This window comes from Archocentrus centrarchus, chromosome 15 (genome assembly GCF_007364275.1).
Source record: "Archocentrus centrarchus isolate MPI-CPG fArcCen1 chromosome 15, fArcCen1, whole genome shotgun sequence".
Classification (NCBI taxonomy): domain Eukaryota; kingdom Metazoa; phylum Chordata; class Actinopteri; order Cichliformes; family Cichlidae; genus Archocentrus; species Archocentrus centrarchus.
This window is the reverse complement of record NC_044360.1, coordinates 20,092,745-20,110,299: the sequence shown is the minus strand read 5'-3', so window position 1 is coordinate 20,110,299 and position 17,555 is coordinate 20,092,745. Positions and strand designations below refer to the sequence as shown.

The 17,555-nt window shown below is 41.3% G+C and overlaps 1 protein-coding gene across 2 annotated transcripts in view; it reads right to left on the bottom strand.

Moving 5' to 3' along the window:
* Positions 1-17,555, bottom strand: part of LOC115793189 (collagen alpha-1(XIX) chain) — a 113,038-nt gene that overhangs the window by 55,133 nt on the left and 40,350 nt on the right. For both annotated transcript variants that reach the window (XM_030748055.1, XM_030748053.1), the window contains exons 14-16: positions 16,217-16,246; positions 16,107-16,133; positions 15,526-15,579 (exon numbers count right to left, since the gene is read on the bottom strand). In XM_030748055.1, coding sequence (XP_030603915.1) covers positions 15,526-15,579; positions 16,107-16,133; positions 16,217-16,246 — 111 coding nt within the window. The remainder of the gene's footprint in view (positions 1-15,525; positions 15,580-16,106; positions 16,134-16,216; positions 16,247-17,555) is intronic.

The window sequence follows — 17,555 nt, the reverse complement described above, 5'->3', positions numbered from 1 at the left end:
GACATTTCATGTATGCAGACTTTGATTATCTGGGTCGGATTTGACATGTGCGTTTGCCTGCAACAAAGACAAAGGAAGAAACTTCACTAAGAGCTATTGCTTTTAATCATCTGCCTGTGTGCTAATGCTCCTACTCTGTGTGTGTTTCTCTCTCAGATTACAGGATTATGAAAAGGGGAAAAGACAAAGTGTAGTACTGTAAATATTAAACTTAATAATGGCACAGTAGAACCAATGTGTGCCTCCTCTTAGGAATTGCATGCTTTCCTCTGTTCGTGCTGTTTGATGTACCAACAAAGCCCTGGCCAGCATCTTTTGATCATCAGTGTTAATGCATTTCTGAGGCTACTGTACGTGTGCTTTAATGTGAGCACGAACGAGGGCTATGTAGAGAAGAGGTGGAAAGTTGAATTGCCTTGATGTGAAGAAACAGACTCTTTAACCCTTAAAATCCTTTGCTTTAAATGACTGAGATTATATATTATGTTGGAATAACCTCCTTGAAATGTAATTGAGGCTGGTTACCTTTGTGGCAGAGTGGCAGCTGAAGCATTCAGTTAGTGCTCATGCTTTAGGATGCAGCTTCCAAACTGACTTCTACTGTATGTGTCACAGTACTGCATTTTTGTGAGGGTGGATGGTGCTGATATTTTACAGTGATAATTCATAGGCTGCTACTGAATCACTGATACGACTGCAAAAAGATCAGACTGTTTGTTCTAGCCTCAGTTCCTGCTGCTGCCCTTTCCCCTCTGAACACACCAACAAAAGCAGATTACACAGATAAGTAATTTAGGTAATGAATATTTCATAAGCTATTACTTCAAGTAGGTCATGAATTATGCAGTTTTCTAAACTATTTTTTCACATTTGCCCTTAAATCTCTTTTAACTCCAAAGTACGTACTAATTGTATGCCTATGCATTTGCATACGTTCGTCAAAATAAATAGTGGCACTCTATATCTGAGGTTATCTCCTTGTATTGCCACCATCTTTTGATCAAAAAGATGCTAGTAAAAGTAGGTCTGAAGCTTAATTGCTTCGGGCCTTAGTTATAAGATCAGATCACAACCAGCTGAACACTTCTCCCTCATCCAACGTTTTCCAAGTGTGTAGGAGGACCGACCCTGGCCACCAATTCAAGGTAAAAAAAAAAAAACCCAAACCAAACCAAAACAAAACAGGAAAGGTCAGCTCTGCAGTCAATGTTTGGTTTGCCTCTTCAGAGCTACTGTAGAAACATGGAGGTGCAGCATGGTGAGCTCTGGAATATGACCTGCTCCTTCTCTAGATACTGGCTTAATTCTAAACAAATTAAAACAGAGTACTTTATAGTCACAGGTGATTATACTGAACATAATGGCAGAAGGATAGCAGCAAGAGTGAAAGGGGAGGTTTACAAGATGGTAGTGAGACCTGCTGTGACGTATGAAGACAGCTGAACTCACAAAAAGGCAGGAGGCCGAGCTGGAGGTGGCAGAGTTAAAGATGTAAAGATTTTCATCGGCAGTGACCAGAATGGACGGGATTATAAATGAGCACATCAGAGGGACAGCTCAGGTTGAGTAATTTGGAGGCAAAGTTATAGAGGCAAGGTTGGGCATGTGCAGAAGAGGGAGAGTGGATATATTGCACAAAGGATGCTGAATATGGAGCTGCCAGACAGGAGGAAAAGAGGAAACACACAGAAAAGATTTGTGGATGTAGTGAAGGAGGACATGCAGAGAGTTTGCGTGACAGAGGAGGATGCTCTAGAGATCGGGCCAGTTTTAGGCAGATGATCTGCTGTGGCGACCCCTAAAGGGAGCAGCCGGAAGAAGAAAAAAAAAAAGGAGGAAAAATTATACACTAATAAAAACCCAACCATCAGACATGTACCAATTTCAAAACATACCACTACTAATGTTAAAAAATAACTGTCTGTCTGAGCATTTAGCTGAAAACTAATATGACCGAAAAGATACACAATGGCCACTTACACTAGTAAACCGCCTCATATTTGAAGATTGATGTCAGTCAAAAGAGACAATACTGGTTGCAATGTGGATGATCTATTGGTGAATGTGATATTTCATTCCCCCTAAATCTTCCACAGCAGGCAGGTACAGAGCAGAGGACTGTCTTTAAAAACACTGGTACAGTGTCCCTGCTTTTTGTGTGTACATGATGCAAGATCCGAGAACAATCAGAGTTCTTGGAATTTTTTTTCTTTTTTAGCTCCTTCCTCTGGGATAGAGTGCAAGAGGAACCTCTGTGTGAGGTAAATGTACCATGATCAGTCCCGATGGCCTTCAACTGACATTTAAAAACAAACATGTAAACAATGGTAAAATGGCAGTTATTTAGACAACAGTTCTTAACATTGATTGTTAGTGTCACTGCATAAAAAAAGATATGTAGTTCTTGTTTACTCTCAGGAAATACCCAGAAATGTCTTAAAGGGCCTACCAATCCCTTGAAACATTGTTATGACTTTTAATCACTTGCCTGTTTATTGCATACACCTACCTAAAACTATCTTTATGTTTTACACAATACAATAAATTATACTGCACTCTGGATTGTGTTGCACTATAATGAGAAGACTCTCGCAGTGACTCGACCCTTGCTTGTAAAAAGGCTGACATCTAATTTAGCTATGTGCAGATAAACTCAGGTGGGGATGTCTATTTGGAAGCGCATGTCCAATTTCTTCTTTTATAGTATCCTAATAGTAATTTAATATTTCTAAACACCAACAGTTCAGATAATCATTCTCGCAACAAAGTAATCCATTAAAATGACTACATCAAGTGACCTCAGGGCTCAACTGACGCTTTTATATCTAGAGGACCTCTGGTTAGTAAATCTGTGCACAGTGACAAGAAATAATTAGTCAGGAGCACAGCTGTCATCACCATTTGCACTCAATTGACTCTCCAAACTGAAACATCTGCCAGTGACACAGCGGTATAACCTCTACCTCTACGCAGGCATGCTGCCTTTTATTAAGCTACAACAATCACCAAGAGTTTATAATCATTCGCATAGGACCAGATTTTCAGCAATGCCGGCATCTATTTTTTTCAAATTGGACAAAAAAAAAAAAAGCCATATAACACATTCGAGTTTTGGTGTAATAGTCTAACAAAAAACACCAAAACTCCAAGGAGTCTGTAACTTTATACAAAGGTTTATTATAAAGTTCTCCAATTGCTTTAGACTCAGTGCCAGAGGAGAAAGGCAAAAAGTGAGCACTGTGGAAAGACAAGAAAGAAAGAAAGAAAGAAAGAAAGAAAGAAAGAAAGAAAGAAAGAAAGAAAGAAAGAAAGAAAGAAAGAAAGAAAGAAAGAAAGAAAGAAAGAAAGAAGAAAGAAAGAAAGAAAGAAAGAAAGCTCTTTGCAACCAAATCAAACAAAAAGCATTTCCACTAAACACTACCTGTATGCCAATATCATATTAAACAATGGAAACACAATGATTATAAATTCAACAGAGTGACAAGCATGCAAGAGCAGCCAGCGGTGTCTGTGAATCTTTTCTTTCAGCTAAGCCAACCTTAACTTTCTCATTTCCTTTTGTGTTTCTCCATTCCTAATTTATCTCTCCCTTTGTGTGCATCATAATTCTTTGACTCACATCTCATCCCTCTCTCCTGCTTTTCTTGTCAGCTCTCCTTCCCTTCCTGTCTCCTGTCACTCGCCCCGTTTCTCCCTCATCCAACTTCCAGCGCCTGTTGGATCACCCTGGCAATCTCTGTTGCTATGCAACGCTCAGTGTCCTATAAATTTGACAACATCCTAGTGCTTGATTATTATTTGAGCGCTGCAGTGTGAAGCCCTCCTTCAGGTCATTGCAGTAGATTAGAGGGAGGGAGAGACAGAGGAAGGCAAGGAAGGAAATGAGGGATGAGAGGGAGGGAAGGAGGCGGAGGAAGATGAAGGGATTGTGGAGGAAAGGAAAGGAAAGGAAAGGAAAGGAGGGGGAGTCGGAGTCAAAGAGGAGCTAGCTTTTTGAGTTAATGAAAGATAGGTTGGCACGACCAAACACATATTCACATGTACTATTTATCTGCTCCACTCTCAAAACCTGCAAACCATAAGTGTGAAAAGCAGCCCGGATTAACTACTAATTCAATAGCTAAAGCTGGAGTGGGCACACATTTGAGCTGCAAAGAGGAGACCTCAGTAGACTGACAGCATATTTTGAACTCCCGACTTAATCCACATGGATCCAAGCCTTGACTTGCTTCAAGTCTGCTATGAGTTGTAAAGTGTAAAAGCAAAGCACAGACATGGGGCCCGGCTCAGTCCTGCTATACAAGACCCAATCTGAGAGCAAAGTCAACAGTGACAGTGACACACAGCAGAGACACTCCTTTATGATGACTCCATAATCCTTATCCCAAATGTCAACATGTTCTCTGAGACATTCCATGTCTCACTACCCTATACTGGGATACCTCAGTAATATCAAATGGAGAAGGCAGAATGTGTCGCATTTTTAGCAATAAAGCAGATATACCATCAACAAGCCACATAATCCACCTGACAAATGACCCTGTCAAGAGGGGTCAGTAGATAAGCTGGAGAAGCCTCCAGAAATGACCTGACATAGAGTGCAGAGGGACAGAATGATATTTTTTTTTTTTTTGTAAGCAGGGATAGATATTAGTACTGAAAACACTTTATTTCATTGAACTATTTGAGGTTTCAGACACAAAATCTCATCTCTAGTTTACCTCTCTGTGTAAATAGATAAAGGCCACTGGGGCCAGTTTAAAGCTGTCTGTGTTAAACTGTTATATATCCACAGGAGTCACAATAAGAGCATTTTAATTTTAGGGGATCTCTTTCTCCATATATGTAACCAAATTTTTCACCAACCTGACTTTTGGCTGGCTAATCATCAGAAATATGGCTTTTCATTCCTACGTTTGGCAAATGGTAACACAGAACTTTAATGTCCTGAATTGGAAACTGTCTGACATTGCCAAGCCAACTTGGTCTGCAACAATGTTATGTAGCTCACAGGAGAGATGACCTTTTCTTAACTGAAAAAACTCCCATGCCTCTCCCACTCTGCCTGAGCTGAGACCCATCTCCCTCTGGGGACATGCACTCAGGCCTCTCGAGCTTTTTTTTTTCTAACTGCTCTGCTGGGTTTAACAGGAGCTGACTGTTTAGCTTATGAACAGCGGCTGCATTAGCTTAGTAAATAAATGTCCAAAAAGCAGTGAAAATGATAAATTGTTATAATATCCTTACGCTGAACTGATCATCCATAGGCCAAAGAGCAGGCGGCTGGCCCTTAAATATACACATTCTGTCTTTTTAAGAGCCATCCAAAAAAAAAAAAAGAGGCACAAATACAGAGAGACAAATGCTCACATGCTTCATGCAACCACAAAAACAAGTTAGAAGAGGCTTGCCTGTCACAATATTTATTCCCCAGTGAAAATGCTTGTCTGCTCCTGGCCTGTGAAAGATGGGGAAAGGGACTGACACATGCACATGCACATGCATTTGATCCCCTCAGCCCTTTGGTCAAACCTTATGTTCCTTAGCAGCACTTGCTGGATCCAGATTCAGATGAGATACAATTTCAGCACTCCCGGCAAACACTAATTTATTCTGTAATTAATGGTGAAATGTCATCCTGTCCCCTTGAAGGAATTTTCTCATCTCTCATTTAACAATTTGCAGGATGAACCCCAAGAATCAACACGGCTAGGAAAAACAGCAAGTTTGCGCAGGGGATCTGTAAAATATCAAGATTTTTGCAGCGACCTTGTGAGAGGTTCAGTTTATTTTTGCAAATGTGGGGCAAAGTGTTGTGATTTTGTATTCTGTGTTAAGTTCAAATTATCAAAGAGCCACATTCTCCTCTTCACTTATCACACATGCATTAGCCTAAGCCCTGGTGCTCCTAGGGTGCCAGTTTTTTAAATAAAATGGTAAAAGGGAAACATATCCAGTAAATTCTCACAGCTAAACATCCTGCAGTTGTCCAAATCTTCGCCAGACCTATTTCCACTGTGTCAAATCAGCTATCAACCCATGTAAGACAAATATTGATTACAGCGCTTGCTTGAAATGTCACAAAAACATGCTGCAGAGAACACAGCCCCACCTGCTTGTTATTAAGGATCCAATTAGAGACAGACAGTGCAAATTCCCTCTTTCCGACTGCCCTCACTGGGTGCCATCTTAGGACACTGCACAGCTCAGAAAATGCCTGGGCACTGGAGCTTGCAGAGATCCCTTGCACTTGGTAAAAGCCTCAATAAAATAGGATTTGTTCCAGTTGTTTACTGAGGGTTAAGAGGAGCGGCCGGGGCAGGAAGAGAACGGCAAAGCCGACAGCTGCCTGGCAGGGGCTCAAATGCAGCTTAGCATTTTTCACCATTCTGACTGGCACACAATGCTCTCTTTAACTCCCAGCCATCTAAATATTCAGGGACGTATAAAGAGATGGCTGACACTGCAGCCGACTTAAGACACAGCTCAGCTGGCCAAGATTGCACCTATAGTCTCTTGGCTTAAGCTTTCCATGAAGGCTTTCCTCACAGAGACTCAATCATAGACGCCCTGTGAATGGCTATTTGTATAAGTGCCACTAGATGGCAAACTAGTTTCATCACAAATTTTGAGCATGGCAGGGGACAGAGCCAATGAGGAAACCAATGTTCTCTCTAAGAGAGGATGGATGTCCTCAATGCATGAATGTATGATGTGTGTTGGGTAACATCCCTAATTAGGCAGTCTGGCAATTAGGCACTGAATACCGTAAAAGAGATTTTTCAGTGGAGGGCTTACAAAGATGAGAGACGAAGGAAATGGACGAGAGCAAGAAGCTGCATGAGAGTGAGACAGGGTGACGATAATTCTCATACCGCATTATGCCTCCTTTCAGCTGCCACACAATGCAAAGGGACACAGGTGGCACTACATGGGTACAAAGTCACAGAACACAGCATATCATTGGGTAAAATAACTATTATAGAGCTTTTTCAGCAAACACCCAGCTCTTCACCACCACACAGTGTGCAAACATTAGAGCCAAAGGCAAACAGAGGAAATGGAAACTGAGCCCTGGACGTCCCAAAGGACAATCAGAAAATCTCTTTACAACCACCACGTTTGTACCATATCTTCACAGATGAGTTTTAAGAGCTCATTGACTTTAACAACTTCTAAGGAGAGGAAAGAGGCTTGATGATATTATCTGAATTTGCATTTTTATGTGGCGAAGAAGTGATGATAAATCTATATTTAACTATGAGCTCAATTCCCACCGATCAGCTGAATGTCTGTGCAGCGTTTCCGTGCAAGCTGGTTGCCTATTGCGTTGGCTCCTCACTGGGACAGCAATGCCTCTTGAATGTTCTCATCTCCTAATGGATGCTGTTATTAGTCTTGGCTCTTTCACAATTTCACAGTCTCATCTGGACTTTTGGCCGTATTATTCATCCAGAGCAGATTGCTCCCGTCCTATGTTTACAGATACTGAGTGTTTCATTAATGCATTATCCAACAAGTGAATAGAAGAGGCTGAAAATCTACTTTGAATAAACCCTGGTTCATTTTACAAACCAAATATTGGAGGTCAGAGAAAATGCACTGTGCAAAAGATCCACAGTGCGCTCTCTCCGGGTACTGTAGCCTTCGGCGAGTCTTATACTTCATATCACTTGCCACGCATAACAGATTACACAAAGGTCCCTCACATTACCATCTGTATAATATCAGGCCACTGTCAATACGCTGCTCCCTGGCATGCCATTAAAGTGGACACAGATGAATGTATGTCCGTAAATTGGGTGCAGGCAAGAGGAGAGTGTGAGAAATCAGAGTATGGATGATAGGCTGCAACAGCGTGCTATAAGTGATGCAGCCTCCCACTACCACGCCTCTGTGTTCTGCAGTGTTCAGGGCAACACCCCACCCACCCACATCCACTCCCCCCACCCCCAACCAGCCTTCATCCCTCCGCTCTTCAGCTCTCACTGACCTCCTCCCTCTCCTTGGCCAACTTGGCCAAAATGGCTTTCATAGACAGAGCCTGTGTGGGGCACGCTTCAATCCAAGCATCCTAGATAGAAAGAAATACCCTTTTAATAGTATTTACATTCTTAGCATTTCTCATACTACTGTATGCCTACTTTCTGGACAGACCTAACATGTCAGGAGGTGTCTTTGCATATTGCCAGACTGTTTGGAGCCAGAGAAATCCCATTGTTTGGATAACTTAGCCATGATGTTATTCTATTCATGCAGTTGCGGGGGGGGGCATCATCACCTCGTGTCCACTTACATACCTCAGTGAGTAAAGTGAATTCAGTTCAGCTGACCCTGTTTTATACATGACACTCCAGTAGCAGTGCTATGACCTGGCACACATTGAAACAACATTTAAAGATGCTTGGAAAGTATTAGACATTGGACTTGGGGGGTCTCGGGCCGTGATGAATTTGAACACTAAAGCATCAGGGATATATATATTGCCTCCAGCGTCCCTGCTGTGCGATACAACTCTATCTCCTGAAAAAGTTGTAAGGTTGTAGATGTGTGAATGAGGGCTATGCTCCAGCCAACTATAGCAAGTCTATCTAATGCTCAGAGGATATGTTGACCTACATTACCCCTTGTTGAAGATCAGCTTTTCACCACTATGCATACACACATCGACTTACAGGCACATACAGACACATGCACAGAATGATTATAAAAAAGCCAGTGAACAAGGTGCGATCAAAGTGGCCCTCACAAAGACCTGCCCCCTGTATTCGTCCCTGTAATTAATTGGCCAATTAATGTGTGTTTATTCTGGACACCCATGGATGTAGCCAAATTGGGGCTCTCTGGGAAAAACGAGAGTCAGACAGATAAATCAAAGCTCCGTGCATCTGTCCTTGCATGTGCCAAACGCTTCCCCCTGTAACCCTCCTCTTTCCCAACAGGCCCCAAATGTGAGACCTTTTCAGAGCCAATCAGGTCAAATCTTTGTTTCATCCTCCCTCCCAATGCACTTGACATTGACAAGATTAATTGCCTTGTGCACTGGGCAAACGTGTTACCTCCTGGTGCAATACAGGTGTCAAAAGCGTGGCTCGCCGAATTTCCTCTGGATGAATTTAGACAGAGAAGAGCAGAATAACCTGTTTCACTTTGCTCAACAAAGGGTTAACGAAACCTCCCCCTCCTTGTAAAATCACACAGGGTGTAAATCTGGCCATAAAATCTCAGCTGTGAGCCCTGCTGACCTGTAAATTCTTCTCTCTGTGTTTCTCTGCCACCGAGCTTCGGCGGGTCAGGCCAGAACTGTAACTACATATGGACATCACGTTACTGCGTTTAAGCACAGCTGTGAAGTCACACGCCATCACCACAGGGGTATGGTTCCAACTGTACCCCTGTAGTTTATTATACCACATGAAGTTGTTTTACAGTTAAACAGAAATTGAGTTCCACTAAGTTTAACAGATATAAAAATAAATCAGTAGGTACAGGAGTTTTTTTCCATGTGAAATATGCCACAAAATGTCAAAAGAAATAATAATGAATTTCTTTGCTTCTAATTTATAATTTCTTTGAATATAGCTATAGTTTTCACTAAAAGCATAAAAATATACATAGATCAAAAACATAGACCAAATCTCACTGAAGGCAAAGCAAAGCAAAACCACACAAATTGTTCGCTCAAATAACCCCTGTTAAGAAAGCCTTGTCTAAGAAATTAATTTACCATATCATTATGCGGTATAGTGAACTGGACAACAAAAAAAACATGTCTCCAATCAAATGGTTGCTGTAATTTCATGCGTTTACTGTTTCACCCCCAATCAGTGGCAGCCTCCTGTGGAGAACTTCTGGCAGGAAGGCTGGTATTCTCACCAGGGACTCGTTACTTAATAATCTCGCGCTGCAGGTGCTCTGGTAGAGGTCAACAGTCTGTTACAGTGGCTGTTCATGTCTGCCTCCACCTATGAAGCAGCAAACTGCTGCCAAATGTTTCAGTCCCCACAAACTGAGCCATTACTCCTTCCCTATCACTGTCACTGCCTGTTTGGGTCTCTGCAGACACACAGACTGATCGAAATGAACCTTAGCCAAGTCCATTAGATACAATATGAATATTATATATGTATACGGTGGCGGCTCAATTATCTCAAAACAACATTTGCTCTGTCCCATAGAGGAGAAGCATCTAAATTACAGTTCCAGCATGCATTTGGTTTTCAGAGAACAGGATACTCATTCAAATTAGGTTAAATGACAAAACCTATCAACCGTGCAATGAGGATACATAGGTTTAGTTTTAAAGTAGATGAATGTTATTGTATCTAATCTGGCACTAATGGTTTGACCTCAGCTCACCCACATACAGCCTTTTAAAAGAGAGCACTAGGAAGACAGTGGTCCCCAATCTTGTGCCAAAAGAAAATGACCAACAGTTTGGTAGCAGATAAAATGACACAAGCGTAAGATTGCATGGCTTTCCTCTCGTCTGGGAGAAAACGTTTGGCCTATAATTTGCATCCAATGGACTGACACTCTCTGAGACGTGTCAACGCAAGGGTGAAGAGGGAAAATATGGAAAAAGATATGCTCATGCCTTTGGTCAGGACTTACAGACAGCTGTCTCAGTCATTCAGCACAGGGCATGAATGGAAAATGAAAGCACGACTACCACTTCCAAAAGACGGCAATTACATCCCTTGTCTGCAGAAAACTGGATCAGTCCATGTTTCCAAGCGGAGACAAGACAGATGATCCTTTCTGCTGTTTTGACAGATTATATCCATGCCACTGTAAAGAGCCCAGGCAGCTGCCGCTGATGTTGCTTTTTCAAATTTTTTGACACAAGAGAAGAACTTAAAGTGTTTCTGCAATACAATTACTGACGTGCACTGATCTGAGACTATGATATCAGATGATATGAAGTGGTGACAGCTGACGGATGTGATGCAACAGCAGCTGGAGTTTTGAGGTACAGACCTGGATCCTTTTACAAATACCCATTAGCTGAAGGAGATTCTCTTAACTGAGAAACTGTCCTCCAACCCAATATCCCAAGTGGTCAGCATCATGTTTACACTTAAGCTGTTATCCAGTTTCATTTGACTTCCGATACAAGGGTCACAGGTCTAACTACTCTCAGGTTCAGTAACCCAAGGCTCCATGCTCTTTCATGTCTGCCATCACAGCATTCGGAAGTATTAAATCCAGTGTCGTGAGGAACCTTAATCACTTGTTACATGCAGCAAACAAACAGGCAAGCAAAAAAATATTGACTTAAAAATCATTTTCACATTCAAATAAACATAATGGTAAAGGGGAAAATTGATGTAAACACACAACAACTTGAATATAAATAATTAATGATCTTGGAGACCCTGTAATTAATGCACAAAGTCAGAAAAAGGGAACTGATTCAACACAGGATGAAAAACCTGTTAGTAAAGTCAAAGTCCTGTCATCTTACAGCTCCACTCTATAATGCTTCTTCAATAGCCATCAATAATCTGGCTGGATTCTTTTATCAGTGGTATTGATGTGGCACATCATACTATTTAGTGAGAAATGATTCCTCCTGGATTAAAGTCCCACTTTTAATGGCTTTTCCCTTCACTAGATCATCTTGTGCTGCCCGCCCAGCAAAGGCATCTAGGTGTTTTCTTCATTAGAACTTTTGTCCTCTCTTATCTCCTTGACATATGAGGCAGGTATCTTTTGCAGCACGGTGTCATCCATCCACATTTCCAGCTGAGGCGCACAGGTAAATATCTGTATGAGAAACAGGAGCTTTTTTTGCAGAAAAGCTGAAATAAAAATAATTGAAAATTGAAAGGCAGTCAGCTGAGACTACCACCACTTACCTCGCGGTAGATTCTTTGTAGTGCAGTACACAAATCACCTTACCTCATGCACAATAAGACACCCGCATGTTTATTACTGAGCTGCAACCCCACCACCTAGTAATCCATATATTTACCAACTGGGTCAGCTAGTTCAGTCTCTAAATAAGAGAAGAGCATAAATAACCAGCTAACTAGATTTGAATATATAACCGGATAAATAAATGACTAAGAGGATTTTGAGTGCATAATTCATTTGAAGAGAACACATCTGTAGACACCACAGCTGCAATGTTGTCCTTCCTCTAGGGCTTGCTGGAGTTTCATCATCTCTGCACTGGTAAAGCTATGCCTAATAAGAACAAACACTGTGGAGCACATCTGTCAGATGTGAGCATCTTCTAAAGAAGGAGACTAGGAAACCTTGACACGGTACAAGCCCTCAGCTTATTACAGGAGGATTTCAAATACTCTGCATTTGCAGTATTTACATTCTGCAAAATGCATGAAAGAAAATAACACGTTGTTTGTCAATAGGGAAATTTAATGTGCAAAGGCAATCGTTTGCAGTGCTTATGCAGAGGTTCCAAAACATTTAATTAGAACACACGACTGTGCATTTATGCTATAATGCAACATCGCATCCTCTATTTTTCATTGAAAACCCAAGAGTCAAAATGACATTTGTCAGTGACTTTACCAAGGACTTAAAGTATTTCTCTATACAGGTACATTTATGCAGCTAATAAGGCTTAATGTAGTGTTAGGCATGGATTAAACCTCCTAGACCCACCTTGCAATAGGGGATTTCTTAAGGTGATTATTTATTAATCCACAGGAACCTACTGAGTTGCCCAGAGACCCATGTCAGCTCTGAACCAGCTCACAACCCTGAGCCAACTACAGAAGCAGGGCATTCTGGGAAATCTTGGCACAATATGAATGAACCATGTTCACTGTGGTGCTCCTGTATATGTTGATGGATAAGGATAAGTATGCACTGACCAAATGTGGGTTTTCAGATCTATTTTGAGCAGAGGAATGACGGAGCACGTTACTTTTTACTCTTTCAGTCTCTAAATGGTCACTTTTGCATGCATATTTATTATACAGTCCCCTGGACTGGTTGATGAATGTCAAGCAGCCGCTCTGTTCTGCACACACAGAACTTTGCATATAGTGAATTTTCTTTCTGCATGCATGTCTTTCACCTCCTCAACTACTGTAGGACAGAGCCAGCCTATAGTGACAACCCAGTGCTTAGCACATCATTACAGAGTGTGATGAATATTTTAGCACACTATAGTCAGCAGGGGGACATATCCCCTTTTTACAGGTGCTCCTTATATTCGTTTTTGATCAGCTGTAATGTACCACTGAATCCCAAAGTCCTACTCTTTGCCTGCTATTCTGTGTCAGTTCCACTCATAATAGATAGAACCAAGTCATTCACATTACCATTAATGGCAATGTGTAATGTGGGGGCAATACATTCCCATAAACTCCCAGACACAGTTGGACTGGCCCATACCTCCAACCTGACAAACTTAAATAGCCATCTATCAAGTTAATAAGATGAAATAAAGACTGTTATGATCACATGAGGGTTTGGGTGACCGATATCCTCTCTTGCATATGTTGCTTTAAGCTTCGGAGAAGGTACAACGCAAATGGCATCCTTCCTCTTCTCCACCACTACAATGTCCTCCACATCTCCTTGAAGTAAATCTAGATGGCTTAGAGTGGTTATATTTTTTCCAACATCAAATTGAAGTAGACAGTTTGAGAGATGGTCTGGCTTGAATATAAGGCTTTGTGAAAGCTTTCCACTCCCGGCTATTCTATGAAGGTTGTGGGGCGGTCAGTCTACATCAAGATATTCTGTTTCTTTCATACAGCAGCTATGGCTCTTATAAAACCAATAAGTTACAGGCATGGACAAGAGTTGCTAACTAGATGAGAGTCTCTTGCTGTATCAGTAGGCCACTCACTAGCCTCTGATAATGATACATGTCCAGCTTCCTAAAATAGGAATGTCAAACTGCAGAAACAGAGGTTGGTCAACAACTTGGATCCCATGTGACTCTTCAAGCTAAGAATAATCAGAAACTTTAGCACATTAACGGGTCTCATGAAGTCAGCCAGTCATCAAAGACAGTAGATCAGGACTGTATCTTCAGCAACAACAACACCACAAAGTCTGCGATCACCTGTTTAAAGCCCTGTGGCTGCTTTACCTGCAAAATCTTCAAAGAAATAACTAGTGCAAAAAAATATTGTGGGGATATAGGAAGCCAAGAAGCCACAACATCAAACACAGAGAGACTCCCCTATTTCTTCTAACCCAATTATGATTGAATGATTTATTATAAAACTGTATTCCAGAAGAAAAGTACACACCATAATTGATGTCTCAGTCCCTTTGACGCTCAGCCCTCACTTAAGTCAGGCTAGGCATAAAATAACACAATGACTAATGAGGCAGAGAAAGCAAAAGCATGAAAAAACAAGGCAAACAAAACAACCAAAAAAAAAAAAAACATCAGCACTCAGATCACTTTTGTTGACCATGACTTCTCACCCTCACAGCAGAGTCGGTTACTTCATTGCACTGAGGAAACGATCCATTGAGACATAACACAACCGATGATAGGTCATAAATCTATAATGCTATTGGAAGAAGTTTTGAGTTGGAATGCATTCACACGCAGAAGGGTGGAATTTTTGAGATACTTGTGTCCAGATGTCACGAGCATTGTGCATCATCTTGGGTTCAGCTTAATCTGAAAAGAACATTTGCTTGACCTACTTATGAATGCTCTACAGCTGAACCTGCTACATATTTTATATTTTGCTGCAGTGAGCTGAATGTTTTCCCACTGTTTTATGGCCATTCTCTGCAAGACAAACTCTAATACTGAGTAGCGCGAAGCGCCAATTTTTGATCACAGGCGAGTGTATTCACACCAAGTCAATAACGGCACACACAGAAGGACATTCTCTCCACCTGTGCCCGAGGAGGAAAAAATAACATTCTTACTGTTGTTCAAGTTTCTAACCACCATGTTTTATGTTCATCCATTTTTAATGTCAGAACTTCATGCATGAATTAAAAATGCGACAAAACAATTAAAGTATAATCACCTGGAATTCACCATATGTTCCCACGAAGACTGAATTTTTATGTTTAAAAGCTTTGAAATAAACTGTTTTGAATAAATACTGCATCAAGTGTACATTTTTGACACACAGTTTTCAACAAATTCTGACACATTTCTAACCGCAGTTATTGAAATGCAAGGTGACAAATAAATAAATCCGATATGATATTTCAGCTGATTCAGTAATGGATGGTGTGTCTGTCCCAAATCAAGCTGGCCTTTTAAGAAACCAGATACTGTCACCCAGTGGGACTGAACCATGTGTTCTGCCAGTCATATTGTGAGTGTGTGTGTGACCCCTTGACCAGTGAGCCCATTCATTAATTGTCATACAGCGAGCCCACACCAACACTTCTCTTTTTTTGCAGGCCCTTTGCAATCCCCTTGCCACAGATCATCTTTGCCTCCTCTAAAACAACAACAGCCGCTCAGCTGCTGCCTGGCCTCTCCCCAGGCCAGGTCCTCTCAGTCAGTATAACCACAAGCCAGGCCACACAACTGGTGATCTGTCTCTGTTTACTCACCCTTTTGCCCTCTTTCCCTGGTTCCCCTGGCTGACCAGGCTCTCCAGCTGATCCCTAGGGAAAGGACATCTATCATGGTGAAACGGGTACTACAATTGGCAAAGCGGAAAGATACTAGAACTTGTTTCTTGTGAAAACTGATGCAGACAGATGTTTAGGCCACAAGCTCTTAATAGACCAGTGGATGGCTGGTGGGTTTATTTACAGTGATAGGAAATACAGCATTAGTTTAGTAAAAGTTGCATGAAAAATTGAGGAGAGAAGATCCTGCTGTAGCTTTCTTTCTTACTCATAAAGGGCTTTTACATGAGTAGTATCGCTTTAATGGGTAATTTGCAGCCTCAGTTGATCAGATATTCACTCCATTGCTCTTCAAAGTATCTTGATAAGAAACTATTAGCGAGTTAATCAAGGTATCTGCTGAGCAATGTCTTGTGCAAGGGCATGCATATGGTGCTTCAATAATTGTCTGCTAAACCAAGTAGTTGTACTTTATTGAAAACATGCTATGTGCACCTTCTGCAACAGCAAATACAAGAACATTATATTCTAGACATGAAATGTGGTGATGCATTTGTTACCTTCTCTCCTTTTTCACCTTGGGGACCCTGAAAATGGAAAATTATAAAATGTAAAAACAGAACAATACTAGATGCCTCAGTGAAAACAAAATTAAGTGAATTCAAAGTACCTGATCTCCTTTCAGACATTCTTTGTCAGCCTACGATTCAAAGAAATATTATTTAAAAAAAAACAAAACAGTTGGAATATGCAACACACACGATTCACACAGTATGATATAAAAACATGTGCTACACAGTTGGTCATGTGGTAATTATCCTTGACCAAAATGACCTGAAGAGAAGTAAGGGCATGACTGTTAAAGCTCTCCTGACACCCTGTTGGCCACCGTCAAGAAAGGGCAGACAGAGTTGTCTCAGAATGAGAACAAGGCCACACACAGCATCTCAGCTTTCAAATACAGCCCAAATAATTGGTGTCGTCTTTCAACTGGCATCCACGAGTCAAAAATGGCTATTTCTTCTCAGAGACAGCTGCACAGATGGAGGTTCATGACACACGTCTTTCAACTCGGTCACACGCCTCATGCAAAGTAACAAGAGAAAAAAAGTTAACGAGGAGGCTGGCAACCCTCAGACTTTTTGCAGCTGTATCCATAAAAAGAAAGCCAGCTCTGACCTGTGACACTCTCAACAAAACAAGACTCAGTCCCCTGCAGTTGTTTTCCTAATAAATCAATTATTCATGTACAATGGTACAGTGGTCTTCAGCTGGATTGTTAGCACAGAATTTTGACAATGGCTAACAAGCAATGCAATGCAATGCAAATCCACTGGCAACACGTCTGCACTAAGAAATCCCTCCCAACGTTTTCTGCTCATGCTCACCAACCAATTTACTGGTATGATGTTAGAAAGTTTGCTAAAATCTTGTTTGCCTGTCGGAGAAAGACTTGTTTGTCCTTACAAATGGGAAATTAGCATTAGAGAATAGCTAATGAATGGTGGCAGTGTTCTGTGGGCATTGTAAGCACTATTGGTGACATAAAAGGGGCAAGCCAGAAGCAGTGGGACACAGTTTTTTGTATCAGACCAGCGCTGATTAAAACTGGCAGGCTGATTCCCACATGTTATGCACATAATTAGCTAACCACCCACAGTATACCTTTACTCTGTATCAGCAATCAGCTCCCTCGCTACAACCTACACACTGTGCCCACATGTTTACAATACAGTTAGGCCCATGCTTTTGGAAAAAGACACCTTTTTTGTAGTTTTTCCTCTGTACACTTCCATGGTGCATTTTAAATTGAAGCATCTGTATGTGATTGAAGTGCAGACTTTCAGCTTTAATTCATGGGGTTTTTACAAAAGGATTATATTAACTGTTAAGGAACTGCAGCCATTTTTACACGCACTTTTCAGAGGCTCAGAAGTAATTGGACAGGTGAGGCAAACTAAGCAAACAAATTAGGTAGATAACAGATGTGGCATCAAGTTTTGAACTTG